This window comes from Phycodurus eques, chromosome 5 (assembly GCF_024500275.1).
Source record: "Phycodurus eques isolate BA_2022a chromosome 5, UOR_Pequ_1.1, whole genome shotgun sequence".
In the NCBI taxonomy this organism is placed as follows: domain Eukaryota; kingdom Metazoa; phylum Chordata; class Actinopteri; order Syngnathiformes; family Syngnathidae; genus Phycodurus; species Phycodurus eques.
Window position 1 is genome coordinate 14,420,188 of NC_084529.1, and position 23,020 is coordinate 14,443,207.

The 23,020-nt window shown below is 40.2% G+C and overlaps 1 protein-coding gene across 1 annotated transcript in view; it reads left to right on the forward strand.

Annotated features, from left to right (window-relative positions):
- The window catches only part of ldlrad3 (low density lipoprotein receptor class A domain containing 3), an 81,106-nt gene that overhangs the window by 38,721 nt on the left and 19,365 nt on the right, over positions 1-23,020 (forward strand). Inside the window, exons 3-4 of the mRNA XM_061677616.1 lie at positions 2,706-2,831; positions 4,850-4,984. Coding sequence (XP_061533600.1) covers positions 2,706-2,831; positions 4,850-4,984 — 261 coding nt within the window. The remainder of the gene's footprint in view (positions 1-2,705; positions 2,832-4,849; positions 4,985-23,020) is intronic.

The window sequence follows — 23,020 nt, forward strand, 5'->3', positions numbered from 1 at the left end:
GGACTCCAATGGACATGATACACCATGCCTAATGAGCTTTGGGTGGTTATGGCTGTGCTGTCCAGGTAAACAAAGGCTTCCCAGAGTACATACAGACAGATTGGACTCAAGCGCAGCGCCGTCCCTTGTTCTGCGGATTACTTTTCATCTTGGCGACAGGCGCTCCCCTTGCTGTTGCTGTTCTAAACCTCCTGCTTTACCAAATATATTTCTGCTATTTGAAACAACAACACTGCCCAAACATTGTTATTTATTGAAAATATTGTGCCCTTGGCATTTGATATGTCGAGTTCAACATTCACGGATTTTTATTTTCACTGCTCGATATATTCAGTAGTTACAAATAATTGAAATGCAGTTTCTGTAGCTCTCTAGTAACAACTATATAAGGAATGAAAAATAAAAATAGTTTTTCTGCACAATTAGAGTTGAAGTGAACATCCTATCTCTCTCTGTTGGCAATAAAATACTACAAGTCGTGATCACTAAGTCGTATTTCTAATGTTAGTAATATTTGAATTTTTTTGAGTGTCAATTTTCCTATATACAAGTGATTGACAAGTAACTCCTTATTTTTAAGTACTTGTTACTGGCTTATTCTCACCATGTCCAGTTTTTCGTGAAAAGTCTGCCTTGAAAAGCAATTTTCAATCACGTCCGACAGTTGTCCTCTCTTGCCAAAGTCACAGGTTTCATATAATGTAGGGGAATCCCACTCGAGTAGCTCTGAACCAATAAGAGGACGGAAAAATGCTGACATCACCCTGAGCATTCTAGGTGGGTCTGTTTATTGAATCTGAAATCTGATGGTTCACCTTGGTTAAAAAATGAACCAGCCATTTCTATTGTATCTGTTTGGCATCGGCCAGTAATCGAAGCTTAAATCCGATTGAACATCCATCCATTTTCTGAGCCGCTTCTCCTCACTAGGGTCGTGGGCGTGCTGGAGCCTATCCCAGCTGTCATCGGGCAGGAGGCGGGGTACACCCTGAACTGGTTGCCAGCCAATCACAGGGCGCATAGAAACAAACAACCATTCGCACTCACAGTCATGCCTACGGGCAATTTAGGGTCTCCAATTAATGCATGTTTTTGGGATGTGGGAGGAAATCGGAGTGCCCGGAGAAACCCCATGCAGGCACGGGGAGAACATGCAAACTCCACACAGGCGGGGCCGGGGATTTAACCCCGCACCCCAGAACTGTGAGGCTGACGCTCTAACCAGTCGGCCACCGTGCCGCCCGAATGAACATAAAAAATAAAAAAATATCCTGCAAACGACTGGCAGCCGAACAGCCAAAGCACATGCTATTAAATGAAGACAAAAAGCTGTTGGAAGGAGATAAATACAATTTCATGTAAGTTTTAAATCCCGGTCAGTGTTTTTGATAATGTCTAGGCCACCAGAGAAGACTTAGAAGGCCCTCCATGCACGCCACTGTACAACTGATTCACACAGACTTTACATACTGTTAGAAATCAGTGTTGGGCATTATAATTAAACAGGTTTTTCAGTAACGTGTAATCTAATTACTTTTTCGTCATGAGAAAGCCCTTACCGTGACTGCCAAATAACATTATTGTGCATTGTTTTAATTATTTGATCGTTCAAGCTGTTTTCATCAAACTACTGAAATCTCTAAAAAAAAAAGAGGCACTTTTTTTTTTTTTTGCTGCATTTTTGCATTGTTGAATCGATATTTTTACTCACCTCGACAGATGACATTTTTCAAATGACCCTATTCAAAGCGAATGCTTAAATAAGCTGTATTTACATATCCTGGCATTCCCACTTACAGGTACATCATTTGCATGTCTTGCTGGTTGTATCCAAAAGTATATTTTTATTATTCTGCGTATATTTGGGTTAAGGATTTGATTAATGCAAGGAATATGACTCTGTTGGTATCAATAAATCTACACTTCACAGTAAAAGCTCAATATCTTGAGTGGCACAACAACAGCCCCGTGCTTTACAATTCATGAATGAATGTGATATACTCACACATACGAGTCCTCCGGATTAGAAGTGTTGCATTTTTTAGTTTTAATATTGAAACAATTAATTCACCATTTTAAAAGACTGATAACCCCGTTTGCAATGTACTCTACAAAACAAGTGGCATGCAAACCAGTGGCCATCTGTACTTACTAAAAAAAATAAAAAAAACCTGTTGTAGAAAAGATACAATAAATAATTGCCATATGATCATTAAAATTTGGGAAAGTCTTGGATATTATGTCTGAAACAAAGCACCGCAATATGGCAGTTACAGGTTTCCTCTGTAGTTCAAGATGCAAACTTGCCTTCTGCTTGCCCTTCTACTACTGTATGTTCTTATGAAATGATCATACATAATGAGCTCGCACGCATCCGTGGTCTAGCGAGCAGTTGTGGTCAGTTGCCTTATTGACGACCTCTTAACGTAATGGAACACTGGCACCATAGGTAAGCATCTGAACGGTATTGAATCGCTTATCAAAAACCATGCTTCAGACAAACAAAATGTATTATGTTCAAAACATAGGTATGACTGTGTCATGTGGATCTTTGCTTTGTACCTACTGTAGGTTGTGGATGAGTCAAACCAAAATGCATATATTGTGATTGTTTTAATTTTTTTAATGTATTGATTTATTTTGTTTGTTTCCTCTGCTAGGAGACTAATGTGTGATTTTGTTTTCTCCCACCATTCACTCCTCAGCTAAAGTCAGGTCAAAGTGTGCACCTACATTCTTTGCCTGTGCCAATGGGATCCACTGCATCATTGGACGCTTCCAGTGTAATGGATATAGTGACTGTCCTGACGGGAGCGATGAGGAAAATTGCAGTAAGTCTCCCACAACAAACACATCTAACAAGTGCCATGTATATGAGGTTAATGTTATTAGGTTCCATGATAAGGCGGTAGTAATCACATTACAATATTTTGTACTACAAAAATATTATTATTTCATAGTTCGTATTCTACTTTAAAAAATGAGATGTATTAAAATTTTTGTTATTTGGTATACTGGAGCTATTAGGTTTCTCACCGATAACAGTTAGCTCATCTGCTTCACATTCAAGAGGATGTATGTTTGAATCTTGGCTCAAGCATCTTTCCCAATGGTTGGGTGTGTTTTAGTCAGGTTTCCTCCTTCATTCCAAAAATATGGGTGTGTTCTAAATTTTGAATGATTGTCAATATGTGTCCTGTCAATGATTGGCAAGAAGTCCAGGATGTACTCCACGTTCCCACCCAAAAGGTGGGATAGGCTCCAGCTGACTGAACAGGTCAATTCAGTACAGTTATATTAGAATTAGAAAATAATGTTGGTAATTATTCCAGCTTTCTGGTGATTGCTATAAAATATGAAAAAAATCATAGAAACTATGATAATTTGTTCTTAAATCATCATGTTTTATCTTTTTTAAATCTATGTAAGTTTTCTATGCTTATTAACTATGTGCTGTATTTCCAAATTTTACATAAGACATATTTATGTAGATGTTTATTAATTACAAAAGAAAATCTTCATTTGAATTATGTTAGAATGTCTGTCTCATTAGTGGAAGGTTACCAGTTAAAACCAGGCTCCCCAAAAGCCACAGTAACCTTGAACAAGAAATGGAACCCCTAATTTTTCCTAATTAGCAGGCTGGCACCTTATATGGTAGTCACCAGCAACCGTTTGTGAAGGTGAGGGTGAAAGGCAGTCCAGCAAAGTGCTTCGGATCAAGGAATTTTGAGGCATTTATGTAATAATAATAGATTTATTTTACCTTACTTGAATCCAAATAACTTTAATCCTGAAACTGTGAACTCAATTATCTTTGCAAAATATATCGGGATAAGAATTAGTACTGACCAACAAAATTCAGGGATAGAGCAATGTCCTTACAGTTGTTGGTGATTTGAACTTCATAACACGAGAAATGTCCCTAACCACATTGCTTAACTGCCTCTTAGTAGAAAAAAAAATAATGCGCGTCTTTGAAGTCAATACCAGGTACCACTGAATGAAGAAAAAAAATCCTTGTAAAAATGCTTTTATTCATTATATTCAAAGGTCAAAAGTCAGAGAAAATAGCTAAATGGCAGCTCTCCATCTGATGTTGCTCTCCTTTCTTAACACAGACATCACTGTATAATTATATCTCAGTTTTCAAAAGTGATAGCTACTGTACATACATATGACAGCTGGTTCACCAGAACAAATTCAGCTGTGTTGGTGAAAGGAAGTAAACCATTAATTAATTGCCCTTGAATTGCAGCACTAGGTGTTAGTTTTGCTCTTAAATATACAGTACAGCCACGTCTGCCCTCAGAACCAGAACTGGAAGGTCTGAAGGCTTTGCCTCCCATTATGTACTGTATATTCAGCCTATGTAATCTTTGAATGTAATGTTTAAAGGCAGCATGAGCTATATAGATTAGGGTACAACGGTTCTAGTAACGAAAATTATATTTGAACCTATTTATACAGTATAGTGAGCCAAAGTAGAATAAATATGATCAATAACTTCTAGTTCTCATCAGCACTTGAAAAGCAACCTTCTGGACAAGGGGTCATTCAATAATTATTGCATCAATGTGTCAGGATTGCCATAGACAGTTAAAATAATTCAGCCTTGCAGCCACAAAAGTATGAAGTAGTTTTTGCGCAATGGTGAGTAACAGGATTTTTTTAATATACATATATAATGCTGTAGGTGAGCATACTGTCCTTGACATTTGTTACTTGTGTGAGTTGAATGATGTCCTGATGAAAGGTACTGTAAACCTGAGGCTCCTTAGCATGCTGTTAAAGGTCAGAGCAAAGCAGACAGGTTTTTGACAAATCTTATTCCTTCTCTTATTTACAGCAGGTAACCCCTTGGTGTGCTCTGAGGCCCGCTTCAAGTGTCGAAACGGCCGCTGTGTAGACCGCAGCTTTTTGTGTAATGGTCAGGACAACTGTCAGGATAACAGCGACGAGGAGCTCTGCCTGAGTACAGCAGGTAAGACGAGTTCGTTGATCAAAAGTTCATATCACCATAAGTCTGAATAAAGGCCTGCCTCATATTTAAAGGCTCAGCAACACACATTTCTTCTCTCTTTCTGTCCATTCAATGTTTCCCAAGATTTCCACTGAAAACTCTGGCTTTGTCTTCTCCGTGTAGTTTTCAAAGAGCAGCTTGTTGTACAAAGAGCAACATTTTGTACCTTAAATGCCTCTAAGACATGTCTGACTAGCACCTGTAGCCATACGTTAAAGCAAATCCTGATTTATTAACTTTATTCAAAAACTGTAGCACCAGTGTACACTTTACTGTGTCAGTGGCTGCATGTTTTTTTAAAATGTATTATTATCAGGAATGTAATCAAATATATAGATGTATTAAAACAGATCTGCCCCAGTACTGAATAGATTCTTACTTGGCCCTTTTTACCCCAATCCTGTAAATAATTATGCAATCAGACAGGCAAACAAATAAACTGATGGCAGCAAAACCTGCCACTTTTCAAATTTAGCTGTTTAAATGTGCAGTGTCACAACTGGCTTCTTAGTTATACTGGTTAAATTTGGGGTTCTAATTGCAGTTAAATTGTTATCAAGCTTGAGTAAGCATCATGTGTTATTAAAGAAAATTGTGATAGTTAACAAACAAATATGTATTTTGGGGGATTCTGTGGCACTTTAAGTACAGAATAGATAGACAATGCAAAATATTCAAGAGACAGTGATGGCTTGCAGATTCAATATTTACATTTCCAAAGCATCATTCACTGAATTTAGCAACACTTACTGGATCAGGATGTCAGATCTTCTGTTTTCAACATTACTTCAAAATAAAACTGTCCGACTGACTTCATACCAAACGCAATCTACAGTAAGCGGTTATGATTTCATTCCTCTTTTGAGGAGGATTATCATGAATGTATACCTGTATTTACACAGACCAGCCACACCATTGTGACATATTACCCAATAGAATGCTATCTAAAACAAAAGCTGAATCAAATATGCTCCCTTTCAAAAGCCAATAATGGTCAGTTTTGATTGACACTGTCAGCGAGAACATTATTAAGTTTGTAAAGGCAGAATCGTTGATACAGCTCTAGCAATACTGTGTGTTGTGGCTGGTCGGTGTACATTCATATCACCAATGTCAGTGAGTTTGAAGCCTTCTTGTTTATGAAATCTTATTCTGTGTCTGGTACAACTGGCAGCCTCATGTCACACAGTCAGCTGGTCTCTCAACACCTTCGGCACTCTTTGAATGTAAGTTGAGATGCTTCCTGCTAGCTGCCAAACCCTGACAATCCTTGCGTGTAGGTGTTTCAGTCCCACTGATGATTTAGTTTTTTCTGTCGAGAGAAAAGTCATTAAGTAGAAAAAAAATAGGGTAAAAAAAGGAATAACATAGATTGATGGGCTTTGATAGTAATGCTCTTGCACGCATAACAGTCATTTATTTTCTGCTGAGATTGGGTAAAACGAGCATCTATTTGACCCAGTGCGACTGTAATCCTATGTTACATCCTGCCCAAATGTCTTAAATGTTTTGTATTCAGCAGAAGTCAAACCTATGTAGAGATCTTTATTTCTGATCTTGATTTTATGCTTTTTAGTAGTTCTTGTACCCCATTAAATTATCCATCCATCCATTTTCTGTACCGCTTATCTTCACAAGGGTCGCGGGCGTGCTGGAGCTTATCCCATCAATCCACGGGCGAGAGGCAGGGTACACCCTGAACTGGTCGCCAGCCAATCGCAAGGCATATATAAACATACAACCATTAGCGCACACATTCACACCTATGGGCAATTTAGAGTCTTCAATCAACCTACCAATGAATGTTTTTGGGATGAGGGAGCAAACCGGAGTGCCCGGAGAAAACCCACGCAGGGACGGGGAGAACATGCAAACTCCACATAGGTGAGGAGTTCATATAATTTGAACCCCTGTCCTCAGAACTGTGAGACAGATGTGCGAACCAGTTGAACACCGTGCCGCCCCATTAAATTAGTACAAATGAAGACTGTGATATTTTAGCATCACTATTCCTGATGATATTGATTGTCTGCCAGATATAGATATCGACTGATACAGGAAAATCTGTAATTTATCTCACACTTTGAAGAACTTTGGCAGCCTTGCCGTTTAGCAGATTGGGTTGGATTGTTGAGTTTCCACACACCTGCGCTCTCTATTGCAGTACTGCATAATTGAATGTTGAAAAGCTGCGTATCACCGTAATCCACATCCCTGAAAATAATATGCTTAGACTGGTGTTGAGCTTTTTTTTTTTTATTTTTATTTTTCTTTTAATTTTTTTTACATTTTCATTTCAATTAGTTTTACTTTGAGATGTGTGAATTATTGCAGCGCTACAATTTGAATGGTGTATGTTGTCACTCACAACACACACGCTCACTCACACAACACACGCACGCATGCACACACACGCACGTGCACTGCTTCCCTTTATAATGAGCACAGACCTGCAGGTGACAGATAAGGCATACAATATCCGCCATAAGCGACCTGAGCACTGCGTTTCCCTCCACACTTCCCCTCCTCTACGTTTACCTCGGTCCATGTGCTTCTCCACGCTACTAATGATTGCTTCCTTCCCTGTGTCCACATTTAGCTTCTATAAATGGACATTATAGCCAGAGATCAGCCTTTCGTGACTCTTAGGAGACTTGATTACATCAGGGCTATAATTGTTTGAGGTGACAATTAGATATCTGCAGTATTCTTTTATGCCTTTAGTATTTTGATTTTTTTTTTTTTATTAGAGTGGCCTTAAACATGTAGATACAGACAGTCTGATACTCAGATACTCTTTCTGTTTATTGTTTGTTTAATATGTAATTGAATTTTGCAATGACAGAGAGATACAAGTGCAGCGCTGTGTGCAATTGTCCAAAAATGCAGCATTGCAATCACAGAAGAGGACAATAGAGAGAGTGGGATCAAGTGCCTTTAACAGAGATGAGAAATGGAAAATGCTCCTCATGAACATCACAGAAAGGGCATAACATGTAGTGATGGATAGCAATGCAGAAGGATAGAGGTCACTAAAATGCCAAACAGGCAGAAAAAGGTGTGGATTGTGCAATAACTCGAGAGGATCAAGACAGCATCTATCTCAAGTCAAACCCTGAGGCTGAGCATTGGAAATCTGGAAACAGAAATGAAACATGAAACTCCTTTTGCAATATTCTCTTTGCTTTGCCCATCTTCTTATAGACTTCATAATCAAAACTGAATACTAACTTCTGCAAGGGATTGTTGTTTAATCAGAGCTGCAGGGCAGACGGGATCCTTACTGTGATGAAAGGAACATTTGCACGATAGACACTCACAATGCTGGGTCCTGCATATTTAATGCAATAAAATCCCCTAAAATCCTCACATCAGAGTCTCAATTTACACATAGAATAAGTAAAAAAAAGCATGTCGAATTGTGTGCTGACTTGTGTGGGGATTGCAATAGCGATGAAATTTCACAGTCACTTCACGGAGGCGTCATCTTGGCTTGCTTTTAAAGTGTCATTAATGTGAGAGACAAACAGCAGAAGTAGAATGACTAGTGTGAGCAAAGATCAGCGACCACAAGGTTTAACATTTGACAAAGTCCCAAGCGCCTATTTTCAATCAGAAAATATTGTTTTGCATGGGCATAAGAATCAAGCATTTTGCAAGTAACAGTCTTCATTAAGTGACAAAGTGACAAAATAACGATTTACCGATATATCCATATGTCAGCTCAAACAACAGAAATTAACATTAAAAAAAATCATTAAAAAAAAACACAATTAAGTAGGATCTCAACATGGTACATTCGAAGAGTGTTGATCATCAAATTAGGAAAGTAGTTGCCAATGGCATTGGTGGCCAATGGAGTAGTGTGGACATTACACTCATTTAAATCAAGAGGAGAAGCGTGAGCACAGGCAAACTTTAGTGTTTAATACTGTATTTGTATTATTTATTTACTACTGTTTACTTCTGTGTTGTCACTGCCTGTGTTCATGCTTTTGTAGTTATTTACCAACAATTTGAGAGCATGTACATGTCATGTTTTATGTTTTCTATGAATGTAAGCAGTCATATTTTATAGGTTTCAATTGAAATGTACATGTAAATAGGATATTGGTATTGAATTGTAATTGTCATTTGTCATTTTCATATAATCTGATCAATAACGGTAAAGACAGTTTTTTTTTTATGCTGCCTTGCTTTTATAAGGGTAAATGTCTCCCATGCTGAGAACAGCCATGCTTAGTCCTATTTTCACGTTATTGATGATTTAAAATTTTAGGCATTCATAGTAAAGGCAATCCTTATTGACAGAGCAAATGGTGATAGCCCATGAAATACACTTCTTTTTATAACAATAAAAACAAACAGCTGCATAAAATTATGAGTTGCATGATTTACGTGTTGCCCTTCAAACTCTGAAAACACAAGTGCATAAATGAGCCTAACTACTCATTAAACCTATTACTATTCTTGTCTTTATACAATCGTAATAACAGTAAAGACATGCAAAAGTTCTGACACTCACACATTCATCCATATTTGTCCATATTTAAGAAATGACACCATTTATTTTGCTGTCTGCTATTGTGTGAATGCAAAATCGCTGCCTCATCTTGGCACACAGATCCCTCTTGTATTGCAACATAATGAGGCCCCTCTCCGGTGGCATTAACGGTAAAGACAGCTTGAGGGACCAAGAAGGATCGTTTGTAAAAGACCCCCCCCCCCCAAAAAAAAATAACTCTGAAGACACTAAGATGCCTTTGTGTTTTTCTGGAAAAGACATTTTAAAATAGGAGGAAAAACCCCATCTATCCAAAAATGTAATCAGCACCTCCAGAAAACAGGTTGCAAATTATGAAACTTCATTTCAGACACATAATGGTAAACACATTTTAGCATTTAGTTTGAAAATATTACTTTAGAATATTTACAATTATGACCTTTTGATTTATAACAACAGTCACTGATGGTGTTGTGGTACACTTGCCTGACTTTGGTGCAGGCAGCGTGGGTTCAGTTCCCACTCAGTGACGGTGTGAATGTGAGTGCGAATGGTTGTCCGTGTCTCTATGTGCCCTGCGACTGACTGGCGACCAGTTCAGGGTGTAGTCCGCCTTACGCCCGAAGTCAGCTGGGGTAGGCTCCAGCGCCCCCGACCCTAACCAGGATAAGCGGTGTTGAAAATGGATGGATGATTGATAACAACTGCCAATAATTCAAACACTCATATCAGCAAAATGAATTGATTTTCAAAAGGAAATTCAGTGGGCCATGTCTTTACCAATATTGATCAAATTATATGAAAATGACCCATATCCAGCTGAAATGGATATGGGTTAAATGGATTTTAATGCTCTTTTCATAAATACTCAAAACAGCAGCAGAAGAGATCATTGCACTGCAGAAATTGTGACTTATGCTCTGTTCTGTTCTCACTCTTTAAGAATGGTTGCAATATTGTGACTGTGCATATTTTTTTCTTTTTTGTGGAAAAAACACTTCATCAGATTTCAATTGCAATCTATTGAACACTGAATTAGGTTGTCATGAGTTTCCTGCTTAATCAGATTGAAGGGAACCCTTTGTTTACATAATACCCAGTAAATTATGCAGTGTGTAAAATCTGTAATAATTAGGTGTTTTTAATTATTTATTTATTTTTTTTAATGGGCGGCACGGTGACGACTGGTTAGCATATCTGCCTCACAGTTCTGAGGACCTGGGTTCAAATGCGGCTTTATTTTTATTGTAATACATTTTAATAACGTCAGCATAGATTGTGGATCCTTAGAGAACGTGTCAGAGGGAACCAGAGCAGGAAGCTGCATTGCAGGCAGGCTGACAATTAGATGAATTCGACAACAAGAGTTTCATGTCAAAATATTGGCAGCTGACTATCACCTATGGCATGGATTGCTTCGCTAAAAATTAGGCCAACCAGGAAGCAGCGACACAAATATGCAAAGGAAGTGTCCGGAAGGGAACATTTTTGTTTGCTTGAACGTGTTTCTGTACATTTTAAATTTAGTGTTTGTTTTCTTATGTTATTGTGAATAACTAAATTGCCCATAAGCTTATATCACCGCTTCCATTACAGCAATACCATTATGAGTCATAACCTTCTAATGTGTGTAAGAACTCCAGCTGAGATGTCAAATCCCTCGTTTTAGACTCAGGGGAGTGCTTGGCTGCTGTAAAGAGTAATCTGCAGCCTTCAGTGAGTGATCCTCAGGAAGTGTAAGAGCTATACACTACATGTAGTAGCATTGTATCTACTGTATCTGCTCGCTGTGGTTTCAACAATCCGTTGAAACCACAGCCATTTACGAAGCAAATAATTGACATGGGGCTGTAGTATACAGTGACTGTCAGCAAACATCAAGCAGTATCTCCAGCCTCTTCATTACCATTGCCTGTTAATTTGACATTGATGTGTTGTCAGTCTGATGAATGGAAAGAATGTCAGAGTAATTTAATGGCCCTCAGCCTTTATTCACTCGTGGTATCCCTGAGCTTGCTAATCATGTCTCATGCTGCCATTCCCGCCACACTGATTGTTGCCAGAGTACAGCTCCAAATAATACAGAGTAGGTGCATTAGATTAAAACTTTAATTAATGCGCAGTTTGTGTAGCAAAGAGCTGTGTGTCGCTGAAACTGTCGAGTAATGCCCTTCATCAGCAGCAGCTCTTGATAGATAGGCAGTGTGGGAGGGAGTGTGAAATGGTATAAGGGAATGTAATGGCTATAGACTGCGGTGTGGGAGTCCAATGTCAACTCTCATGGGAGGTCACGCATGTCACCACTGCCAGTGCATTTCAACTCTTGAAAAGATTGGAAAAAACATGTTTATAAATCAGTGTTGATAAATTTCGCCTGTATATCCGCATTTAGAGGGACGATGGCCACTTAAGCACAACGCTGTAAACTGCTGTTGACATGGTATAACTAAAATAGCATTTCAAATGAGAGAACATTTAGTATCTATATTGTGATTATCCATTAGCTCATATGGTGTTAACATTACGACTACATGTATTCTGGTGGAAAATAGTTTTATAGTTTTGCGGCGTTATTGTTGGAATATAAAGGTGCAAGTTTCTTACTTTTAAACCCCCTCATCTCCAACTTACCAAGTGCCAGTCTTTTTAGAGCTCTTATTTTTGAAGGAATTGTTGGAAATAGGTGGTGGCCACCCCAAATTGTAATGGGTACACATAAATCACCCCACATCCTTGGAACAGGACTAGTCAACTGTCACTTGTCAAGTCCGTGTAAATGAACAAGCTCTATGTCCGCAGCCTATGCAGTCGCCATGGTGATAGTTGGGCAAGTGATGACAGGCATACACAGACTGCTTGAGAAATTTCACTGTGGACAAAAGCTCCTCTGTTGCTTTTGGTTAGAGCTGTACGAGGACAGATTGTGGGCTTTTACGTGTATGTGTTTGCACGTGTCATTTTGCATGTGTGTTTGTGTCGTGGGGACTGATCTCATCATTACAATAATGGGGCCTCTTAATAGCACATACGCAGGCACTGGGAGAACATGCAAACTCCACACAGGCGGGGCCAGGGATTGAACCCGGGTCCTCAGAACTGTGAGGCTGACGCTCTAACCAGTCGTCCACCGTGCCACCGACAACAAGCATGTAAATGTAAAATTTTCAGACTTTCTAACGACAACCATATAAATGTGAGAATTGTGCGGAATTTTCTGCATGGATGCCTGCCTTGAAATATGTGCAGCGTTTTGGCTCCTTGGTAAACACTTCTTGGTTGGGTGACAGCAGCAAGGAGATCACAGTGGAAACGGTGTGATTATAAAGAGCACCTGATCCTTTCTTTGCCTGAGACTAAATCTCTTTTCCACTCCATTCAGACCATTTTTTTTTTTTGTAGAATATTGTGCCTTGACCGAGAAAACTCGATGCTGCATACAGTAAATGCGGAATAGATTAGGCATTTATAGAGTGACAATATCTGTGGAACATGTTTGATGGTTGTGACAACTTTAAGACAGAAGATAAATGAATAACAATGTGTTGTTTGCAATTTGTTTGAATGTGACTGTAAATGGTTTTTGGGGCCTGACAATGCAAAGTTTGAAAGTTTTCAAAACTGTCAAATTGCTAAAGGAAGATATTTGGAGCACAAGCAATTGCTGTGCCTGTGTGTCATGTTTTTATTTTATTTAATTTTTTTAATGCCACAACTACTGACCCTGTATAAATACTACAAAGTGATCTATTGCTATTGCAGGTCCTGCCATGGGTGTGTGTTCCGGTTTTTGTCTTCCCCCTGTTTCACACACACCTGCTCCTGTGAGCATCTTCACCACCTGTGCCTCGTTCACCCTAATTACCCCTTGTATTTACCCTCGTGTCTCATTCCCTCTTGTTGCCAGTTCCTTGTACCTTGTCTTCGCGTTCCAGCATTCCTTGTTTTCACGTCACACTCACAGTAAGACTTGACCCTGTTCGGATTATTGATCTCGCCTCTTTGCCTCATGTTTTTGGATACTGTTGCCTTTCTTGGATTGCCTGCCTGTGTACCGACCTATGCCCGTATATTAAACCTCTCTTTTTGGAAACTGTCCATTTGTTTTGGAGTCGTGCATTTTTGGGTCCTGTCTTCTGTTCCGTTCATGACAGGTCCGTGTGAATCGGGATCATTTTGAAAATGCTGTCGTCTGTCAAAGCACCCGTAGTTCTGTAAACATTGCATAGAATTAGCCTTTCTGCTAAGAATCCGCCTTTAATTTTACAATCGATTTTCATAGAAACAACGTGAGAAGAGATTATGCAAATAACAATGGCAAATGTAATGAAACACGCATAACCATCACTGGCAACAAATTTCCCGAAGTACACATTTCCGGTAAGTGGCCGTCACATGTGGAATCATTCAGGATTTTGATCAATAAATAACTCTATGGTTAATGATATCCTTGGCATATTATGTATGGTTGCTCCACAATATGTATTGTCAGGTTTTTAAAATGAACTAATCCATAATGAAATCCCATATAGCGTCAAAATAATCCCAACATGAATCCTCTTGTGGTGCAGTGGACCTTCATAAGGGGCAGTGTTTCGCAGTAAACAGAAGCCCACCTAAGTGATGCATTAGATGTCAGTCATTTCCCGCTGTAATGGGCCTGGTTATTTTCTCCTCCATGCCAGTTCTATAAGTGTGCATTCACCCGCAAAACGATTTCACTGAAGTTGTTGCCGACAGGCCGTAGAATTGTCAATGTGAGATATAATTCAGACCTGCATGTGTTGGTTTCCACATCCATGTATATGCTGTTTGTGTATCCATCAGAAAAAAATGCTAAAAGAAGGGGTTCACCTTAGAAAACATAAAGAACTGTGCCCAGGAGAGAGAAAGGAGTCACATCAGAGACTATGACAGACGGAAATGTGAGTGGACGGTGGGGTCGGGGGGGATAGAATACATGATGAATAAAAGAGCTAAAGTAAAATGTGTGAAATAGAATGGAGAGAAAGCATGGGCCAGAGAATGATGCAGAGCGAGAGAAAGGATGACAGAGATGAGGGATTAAGGAAAGTGACAAAAGCTATTGAGGGAAAAGGTATAACCCTCTGGATTCAGTGCGTAGAAAGACAGGGAATCATGGAGTGAAAAAAGAACACGATGATGGAGACGGCAGATCAGGGAGGGGTCATGAGAGCATAGAAAGAAAGTAGATGGTTGATAAACGTGAAGTAAGCGGAGTATAGTGGTATTTGCTGAAATGGGAATGAGCTAGTATAAATGCAGAATGAGACAACTGAGGGATATGGATGACTGGAATTAAGTTGAGCAACTTTAGTGAGATGGTAATGAAATAAATCAGTGCATGAAAATTAAAATAAGGATTGAAAACATGAAAGAAACAAAAGAGTGAAAAGAAATAAAACTGGATTTTACATTTTACAAGTGATCTAATTCATTGCAATTACAAGAGGCTCCATAGTTGTTCTCAACTGCTTCTTTGTTCCTTACAGTAAGGGAAATGTTCTGTTTCTGTGACTCAACCCTCACATGTGTCGTGCTGTTCATGAGGTGAAGGCAATTCAGTGGACACATCTGCATGCATTAATATAATAAACTGTTTGCTGTTTCTTTGCTTTGCTTTTGTCTACTGAGCTATAAGGCAATTTCTGGCGCAACCACTCAGACCGACTGAATGTTGAGACCAAGTGGGCCCCTGAGGGATGGGCTTTGAGTCCTGCTCTATAGCCGTTAGCGTCACCAAAACAGCATCCCCCTTGCAGTCTACTGGGAAGAAATTCTTAGAAATAGGATCAAAATGAGGAGCTGTGATTTCCTTCACAAAAAGTATTTTCTTTTTTTTTTTATTACAGTAATACTGTGATTTACAAATGAAGTATTTGATATGCAGCAAAGATAAGTCAAGTTTTGAATTTTACAAATTAGGGATTTTCCATTCCTTGATTTTACTATCAGTAACAGTTTTTAACACCGTACGATTAGATGTTGACTGATGAGGAGTAAAAATGTTCTTGAGAAATAGGTCTTCTGTTTGTGGGTATTTTGTGTATGGTGTAATTTATTTATTAATATACAGCATACTGTTTTTTTCTTTTTTCTTCATGTATTACCAATATCCACTTTGTTGAAACTAATATAGTACTCTAAATGTCAGCACACAACAAATAGAATTTCTTAAAATAAAAAAAGCAGAACTACTTCAAGCTTTAAAAAAGAATGTTACTGTATCTGCAAAAACACTTGATGACTCTGAGTACTGTATTTTCATGACCATAAGGCGCACTTAAAAGTATTACGTTTTCGACGGGGTGCCTTATAGTGCCTTATGTGTGCACAGAGTTCCAAAATCTGTAAATGTTGTTGTGTGACTTTGATGAGTGCTCCCCTTGACTGACTGGGAGCATTTCCTGCCGACACTCTGCTTATATAGAGGAAAGGGGGACGTGACTGAGGACAGCAGGCGGACGTTAAAGGGGGAAGGGTACGCGTGAAGGAGGACTGTAAAGGCACGCCCCCAGTAGGTATATAGTGCCGGGGTGTGCATTGTGCAAAACAACCGGTTTGGCTAAGGACCTCCGAAAATGGCACCTACGAAGAGACACGCTTACGAAGCACAGTTTAAACTGCAAGCTATCAGTTACGCGGAGGAACATGGGAATCGAGCAGCCGCGAGAGAATTCGAGATCAACGAATCCATGGTTCGCAAGTGGAGGAAGCAGGAAAACGCTGGCATCATTGCTGAACAGCCCCCCGGCAACGAGACTGACTCCGACAATGACGAGGGGCAACCTGGCATGTTTGGAGAACTGGCCCAGCTGTTCATTTCGGATACAGAAGATGAGGACTTTGATGGATTTGTGGATGAGGATTTTTAAATACCGTATTTTCACGACCATAAGGCGCACTTAAAAGTCTTACATTTTCTCCAAAATGGACGGGGCGCCTTATAATACGGCGTGCCTTATGTGTGCACCGAGTTCCAAAATCTGTAAACGGTGTTGTGTGACTTTGATGAGCGCTCCGCTTGACTGACTGGGACCATTTCCTGCTGACACGCTGCTTATATAGAGAAAAGGCGGACGTGACTGAGGACAGCATGCGGACGTTAAAGGGGGAAGGGTCCGCATGAAGTTAGAACGCTAAAGGCACGCCCCCAGTAGGTATATAGTGTCGGGGTGTGCAATCTGCAAAACAGCATCGGTTTGGCTAAGGACCCTCGAAGATGGCACCTATGAAGAGACACGCTTACAAAGCACAGTTTAAACTGCAAGATATCAGTTACGCAGAGGAAGATGGGAATCGAGCAGCCGCGAGAGAATTCAAGATCAACAAATCCATGGTTCGCAAGTGGAGGAAGCAGGAAAACGAGCTTCGCCAAGTCAAGAAGACGAAGCTGAGTTTCCGCGGCAACGAGGCGAGGTGGCCCGAGTTGGAAGACCGACTCGAGCAATGGATTAATGAGTAAAGAACAGCCGGGAGAAGCGTCTCTACAGTCACCATTCGACTGAGTGCAATAACTCGGCGCTTGCCCTCATTCCGGGAGCCTTGACAAAGGAACTCCAACCGCTGGACATCAGGGCGTTCAAAGTGAAGTAGTGAGCGCCGTGGGAGCCATGGATGACAGATGGCGAACACAGCTTTACTAAGACTAGGAGGCAGCGCCGGGGGAGTTACGCCACAATTTGTGAATGGATTGTGGATGCTTGGGCTAACGTGTCTGCTTGCACTGTTGTTCGAGCTTTCGTAAAAGCCGGCATTATTTCTGAGGAGCCGCACGGCAAAGAGACTGACTCCGACAATGACGAGAGGGAACCTGCCGTGTTTGATGGAGAACTTGCCCAGCTGTTCATTTTGGATACAGAAAATGAGGACTTTGATGGATTTGTGGATGAGGATTAATCAAAAAATAACATGAGTACATTGTTAAATACTAATACAATAAAGTACAACCGAACTCAGTTTTACTCCCGCTGCCTTTTTTAAAAGCGTGCATGCATGCTACCGTATGTTTTAAACTAGCGTGTTTTACCATGCCTGCACCCAATAATACGGTGCGCCTTATGTGTGTGTTAAATACAGAAATAGACCACGTAGCTGAAACTGCGCCTTTTAATACGGTGCGCCTTATGGTCGTGAAAATGCGGTGCTTTTTTCGACAAAAAATTGTATTTAATATTTTTACATACTGATTTCTTGACTCATTTATTCTTTTATTTTATTTTTATGATTATCACTATCATCTCATAATTTTAGGTCTTTGTGAGTTTTAAAATGGAACTTCCACATCAACCTTCTTAATCTCAGTTGGATTTGTTGGGTTCCTGCATTGCCTGGGGCTTCTCTATCATTGTTATTGTTGTTTATCGTTATTGAGGCAGATATGCTAACCAGTTGCCTACCGTGCCGCCATTATTATGAATAATTAATATTATTATTATTATTTTATTATATTGATGTGGCCCAAAAAAACTCATTTAAATTGATTAATCACCCAGTCCTAACGTCAACTATCATGCAGCACAGAGTGAATTCACTGTCTTTTGAAGCTGAGGGAGGATGCGAGTAGCAGAAACCAACTTGGTGGGTGTTGTTCTATTGTTTAACTTTGATAAAAGACTCAGGGGCTTCAGTCTCTTCCTCCAGCAAGACCAGAGCTATTGTTGAAAGAGAGCGATTAGATGGTGGAATAGGCACAGGGGTCTTGCTCTACTTCTTTACTAGGATGAGAATAAAGCAGAACAGAAACCGAGGGAGGGCTGGCGTTGTATGCTGGAAATTATATTTGAGATGTATATGCATGTTTCGTAGGGTTGGGAATCATACAGTCCCTTACAATGCAGTATTACAATATTTTGACAAGGACGGTGCAATAATATATGTATTGGAAGAAACCCACCTATAAGACATCCTTATTTCTATTCTACAATATGTAACTGGCAAAGGGAAAACCGAAGATGAAACATGCCTCTTGATTCAAAATAGTATTTGTGTGAGTGAAATAATGTGCAACTTAAATGTAACAAAATATTATAATCCTCAAAATGTGTTTGTCTATTAGGCCTGCAAAATTATGGACAAAATTACGATCACTATTATTTGGATCAATATTGTAAACATGATCATTAATCAAAATTATTCCTCATGTTAGGGGAAAAACAACTTTAAAGCAAATGGATTATCATTTTAAGATAAATGATAAAAAGAAGGGTCACTGATGGTGGAGTGGTACACTCGCCGGACTTTGGTGCGGGCAGCGTAGGTTCAGTTCCCACTCAGTGACGGTGTGAATGTGAGTTCAAATGGTTGTCCGTGTCTATATGTGCCCTGCGATTGACTGGCGACCAGTTCAGGGTGTAGTCCGCCTTTCTCCTGAAGTCAGCGTGGGTTTTCGGGTACTTCTGGTGTCCTTCCACATCGCAAAAACATGCATGGTAGGTTAGATGAAGACTGTAAATTGCCCGTTGGTGTGAATGTGAATGTGAGTGTGAATGGTTGTTTTTTGTTTTTTCTATATATATACATGTGCCCTGCGATTGGCTGGCGACCAGTTCAGGGTGTACCCCGCCTCTCACCCAGCGTCAACTGGGATCGGCTCCAGCACGCCCACAACCCGAGTGAGGATAAGCGGTATGGAAAATGATTGAATGAATGATAAAAAGAAACCAAATTTATCCAATAATTTAAACTTTACCAAGGGTTAACTGAATAAATATGCTATTCACTTGCCCTGAATGACAAACAAGTCCAGAAAACAAATATTGATCCCTTTCGCCCACTTGTTATTTAGGCATCTTAATGACACCTTAACTAAGTGCTTGGCCCCTGGTAGTTGGCTGACTATTGGTTGAGAAAAATGCATGCTTGATTCACTTCTGTTTACATTTTTCTTGCTGATAAGCTTGTTTTTCTTCTTCCAAAGAAATTAGAAGAAATGACTCCGGTGGATGACTGGTTAGCACATCTGCCTCACAGTTCTGGGGACCGTGGTTCAATTCCCGGCCCCGCCTGTGTGGAGTTTGCATGTTCTCCCAGTGCCTGTGTGGATTTTCTCCAGGCACTCTGGTTTCCTCCCACATCCAAAATACATGCGTGGTAGGTTGATTGAAGACTCTAAATTGCCCGTAGGTGTGAATATGAGTGGGAATGGTTGTTTGTTTCTATGTGCCCTGCAATTGGCTGGCGACCGGTTCAGGGTATACCCCGCCTCCCGCCCCTAGATAGCTGGGATAGGCTCCAACAGCCCACGACCCTAGTGAGGATAAGCGGGAAAGAAAATGGATGGATGGATGGACTCCTGGATATTTTTAAACTTGTGGGACTGTACTTTTTTTGTAGATACAGTCAGTTGTTGCCATATTCCAATATTTTTTTATCCCCTCTTACGAATATGTGAGCATGGCCTGCTATTAGCAATGAGACCAGCAACAAGATGCCTTCCTTTTCCACTGAAGACTATCACAAAATGCTACAGAAGATGGCGGTCCTGGAAATAAAAATCTACCGTGTTGAAGTGTATTTGGATGTAAATGGACAGTCGGGGAATGAAACCACTCTACCAATGTCTCAAAATGGTGAGCAGAAGGGTGCTAATAGACAGCTACAACAAGAGGACGGATGTGGACTGTGGAAACAATAATGGATCATCCAGCAGTTGTTTCTGGAATTTAGTCGGAGGAAAGCCCAAAGATATGGGCCAACATCTAAAAGGGAGGACACAACACCAGCAAATGACCAAGGAATGCGGCTGGCCTGCGTTGCATGCTTCTTCAACCCCGAGAGAGCGGCCGTGGACGGTTGCTTCAGCGAAGGGCAACAAAAGAGGACACGAGTCAATACAAAACATTGACATCAGACTTACAAATAGATTTGAACCACTTTTACAAGACCGTGGCCAACAATTCTCATCCCCCACCACCACTGAAAGGTATGAAACTAAATCATCCATCCATCCATTTTCCGAGCCGCTTCTCCTCACTAGGGTCACGGGCGTGCTGAAGCCTATCCCAGCTATCATCGGGCAGGAGGCGGGGTACACCCTGAACTGGTTGCCAGCCAATCTCAGGGCACATACAAACAAACAACCATTCGCACTCACATTCACACCTACAGGCAATTTAGAGTTTTCAATTAACGTGCATGTTTTTGGGATGTGGGAGGAAACCGGAGTGCCCGGAGAAAACCCACGCAGGCACGGGGAGAACATGCAAACTCCACACAGGCGGGGCCGGGGATTGAACCCCGCTCCTCAGAACTGTGAAGCTGACGCTCTAAACAGTCGGCCACCGTGCCGCCTGAAACTAAATCATACAAGAAAAAAATGACACCCCAAACATTAATAGTTGGTAATGGAACTGTCAAGGATGTGAAACTTTTTGCAGTGAGAAGAACACCAAATTACTGTGTTTTACCAATGACATGGTGTCTGATATCTCAAAAAAAAAATCCTAGCGATCACTAATGAGCACCCAACTGTGAAATCTGTCATTATGCACACAGGGGCCCTGGATGTTGTCAAGCAGAAATCAGAGGTACTGAAGCAAGATTTTATTGATCTAACGAAAGTGCAATGTTTGGATGCTAAGGTTTTCATAAGTGGACCTCTCCCAATGGTACGATTTGGAGATGAAAGTTTCAGTAGTCTCACTCAATTAAATAAGTTGATTGATAAGTTAATTTTTTGTTGATAATTTAGGGAGCGCAGACATCTTTACAAGGCAAACAGTTTCTGTCTAAATAGACATGGGGTTATTGGCTGCCAACATTTTTTTGCTGTGTACATCATTCAGCGGGCCGAAAGGAAAATATTGGCCTTGTTGACATGGCTGAAGGACAAAAAGATGCAGTTGGCCAAAAAAAGTTTAGACAACCTCTGTCTATTAAGAAAAGGTACATCAATGAGAGTCCCGCCACTATGTTTATGGAGACCATCGCTGTGCCACAAACTGTGAATGCTGACAGTTGATGAACCTTCAGATAATATCACCTTGAAAATCTCAAATATCATGAATGCTGTCGCTCCTAATAAAACGAAGACAATGTTGAAGCGACATAGAACACCATGGAGGAGCACAATGATGGTAAAGACCTCTAAATCAAAGTGTAGGAAAGCAGAACATAAGTGGAGAAAAACGAAACTCCAAATTGACTGTGACAAAGTATTTGTAATTTTAACCAAGAGTTTGTCAGGGCGAGACAGCAACACTTTTCTGAAGTCGTCAGTAAGAGCTTCAACAGCTCCACTCTGTTTGCTGTTGTTGACAAGCCTCCACCCCACCCCACCCCACCCCCAAATCAGGTAGCTCCACAACTCCTAACAGCAGATAAATGCAATGAATTTTATTATTTTAGTGGAAAAATACAATCCATCAGGTTAAATAGCAGCACAAATCAGCAAAATGATAAAATGATACTACATCTGGAGCCATCCAGGAAAAACTCTCTTGCCATGTCAGAATTTGATACAGTTGAGCAAAAAACTGGAGAGAAAATGGTTCAGCAGCTGAAACCATCAACAAGCTGTCTTTACTCAATACCATCTGACTTTTTCAAAGCTGTTGCGAACTCTGTGCTAGCTGATTTGCAGCAATTAATCAATTGCCCAGTTCAGTCAAGTGAGTTTCCCAAAGCTCTTAAAGTAGCTGCCATTAAGCCTCTTCTAAAAAAAAAAAAAATAGAACGCTGGACGCTTCCATGTTAGCAAGCTACAGACCCACCTCAAATCACCCTTTCATAGCCTAGATTGTTTAGAAAGAAGTTATTTTTAATCAACTCAGCAATTTCTTGAACTTAAATGGATCAGGTTTCCGAACGCATGACAGTAAAGAATCTGCTCTTATCAAAATGCTAAATGATAGGTTGAATACTGACTCGGGAAAGGTGTCAATTCTGGTCTTGTTGAATCTCAGTGCGGCTTATGATACGGTAGATCGTAATATACTGCTGAACATGTTGGAAACGTGGGTAGGACTAAATGGAACAGGCCTTAAATTGTTCAGGTCCTACCTGGAGGAAAGGAGTTATATTGTAACCTTTGGAAGTGTTAAAATTTTATCAAATGGCAATGACCGAGCCAGCACGATGTACGACTGGTTAGCACATCTGCCTCACAGTTCTGGTGACCGGGGTTCAAATCCCGGCCCCGCCTGTGTGGAGTTTGCATTCTTCTCCCTGTGCCTGGGTGAGTTTTTTCCGGGCACTCCGGTTTCCTCCCACATCCCAAAAACATGCGTTGATTGAATATTCTAAATTGCCCTTAGGTGTGAATGTGAGCGCGAATATATATACATATATATATATATATATATATGTATATATATATATATATATATATATATATATATACACACACACACACATACATACACACACACTAAGAGCTAATCTACCAGATGAGGAGTCACCAACATTTTGCTACCAGTTTCAAATTAAAATGAGTGAACATATTTGTTCAAATTACTTTTGATTATGTTTTTATT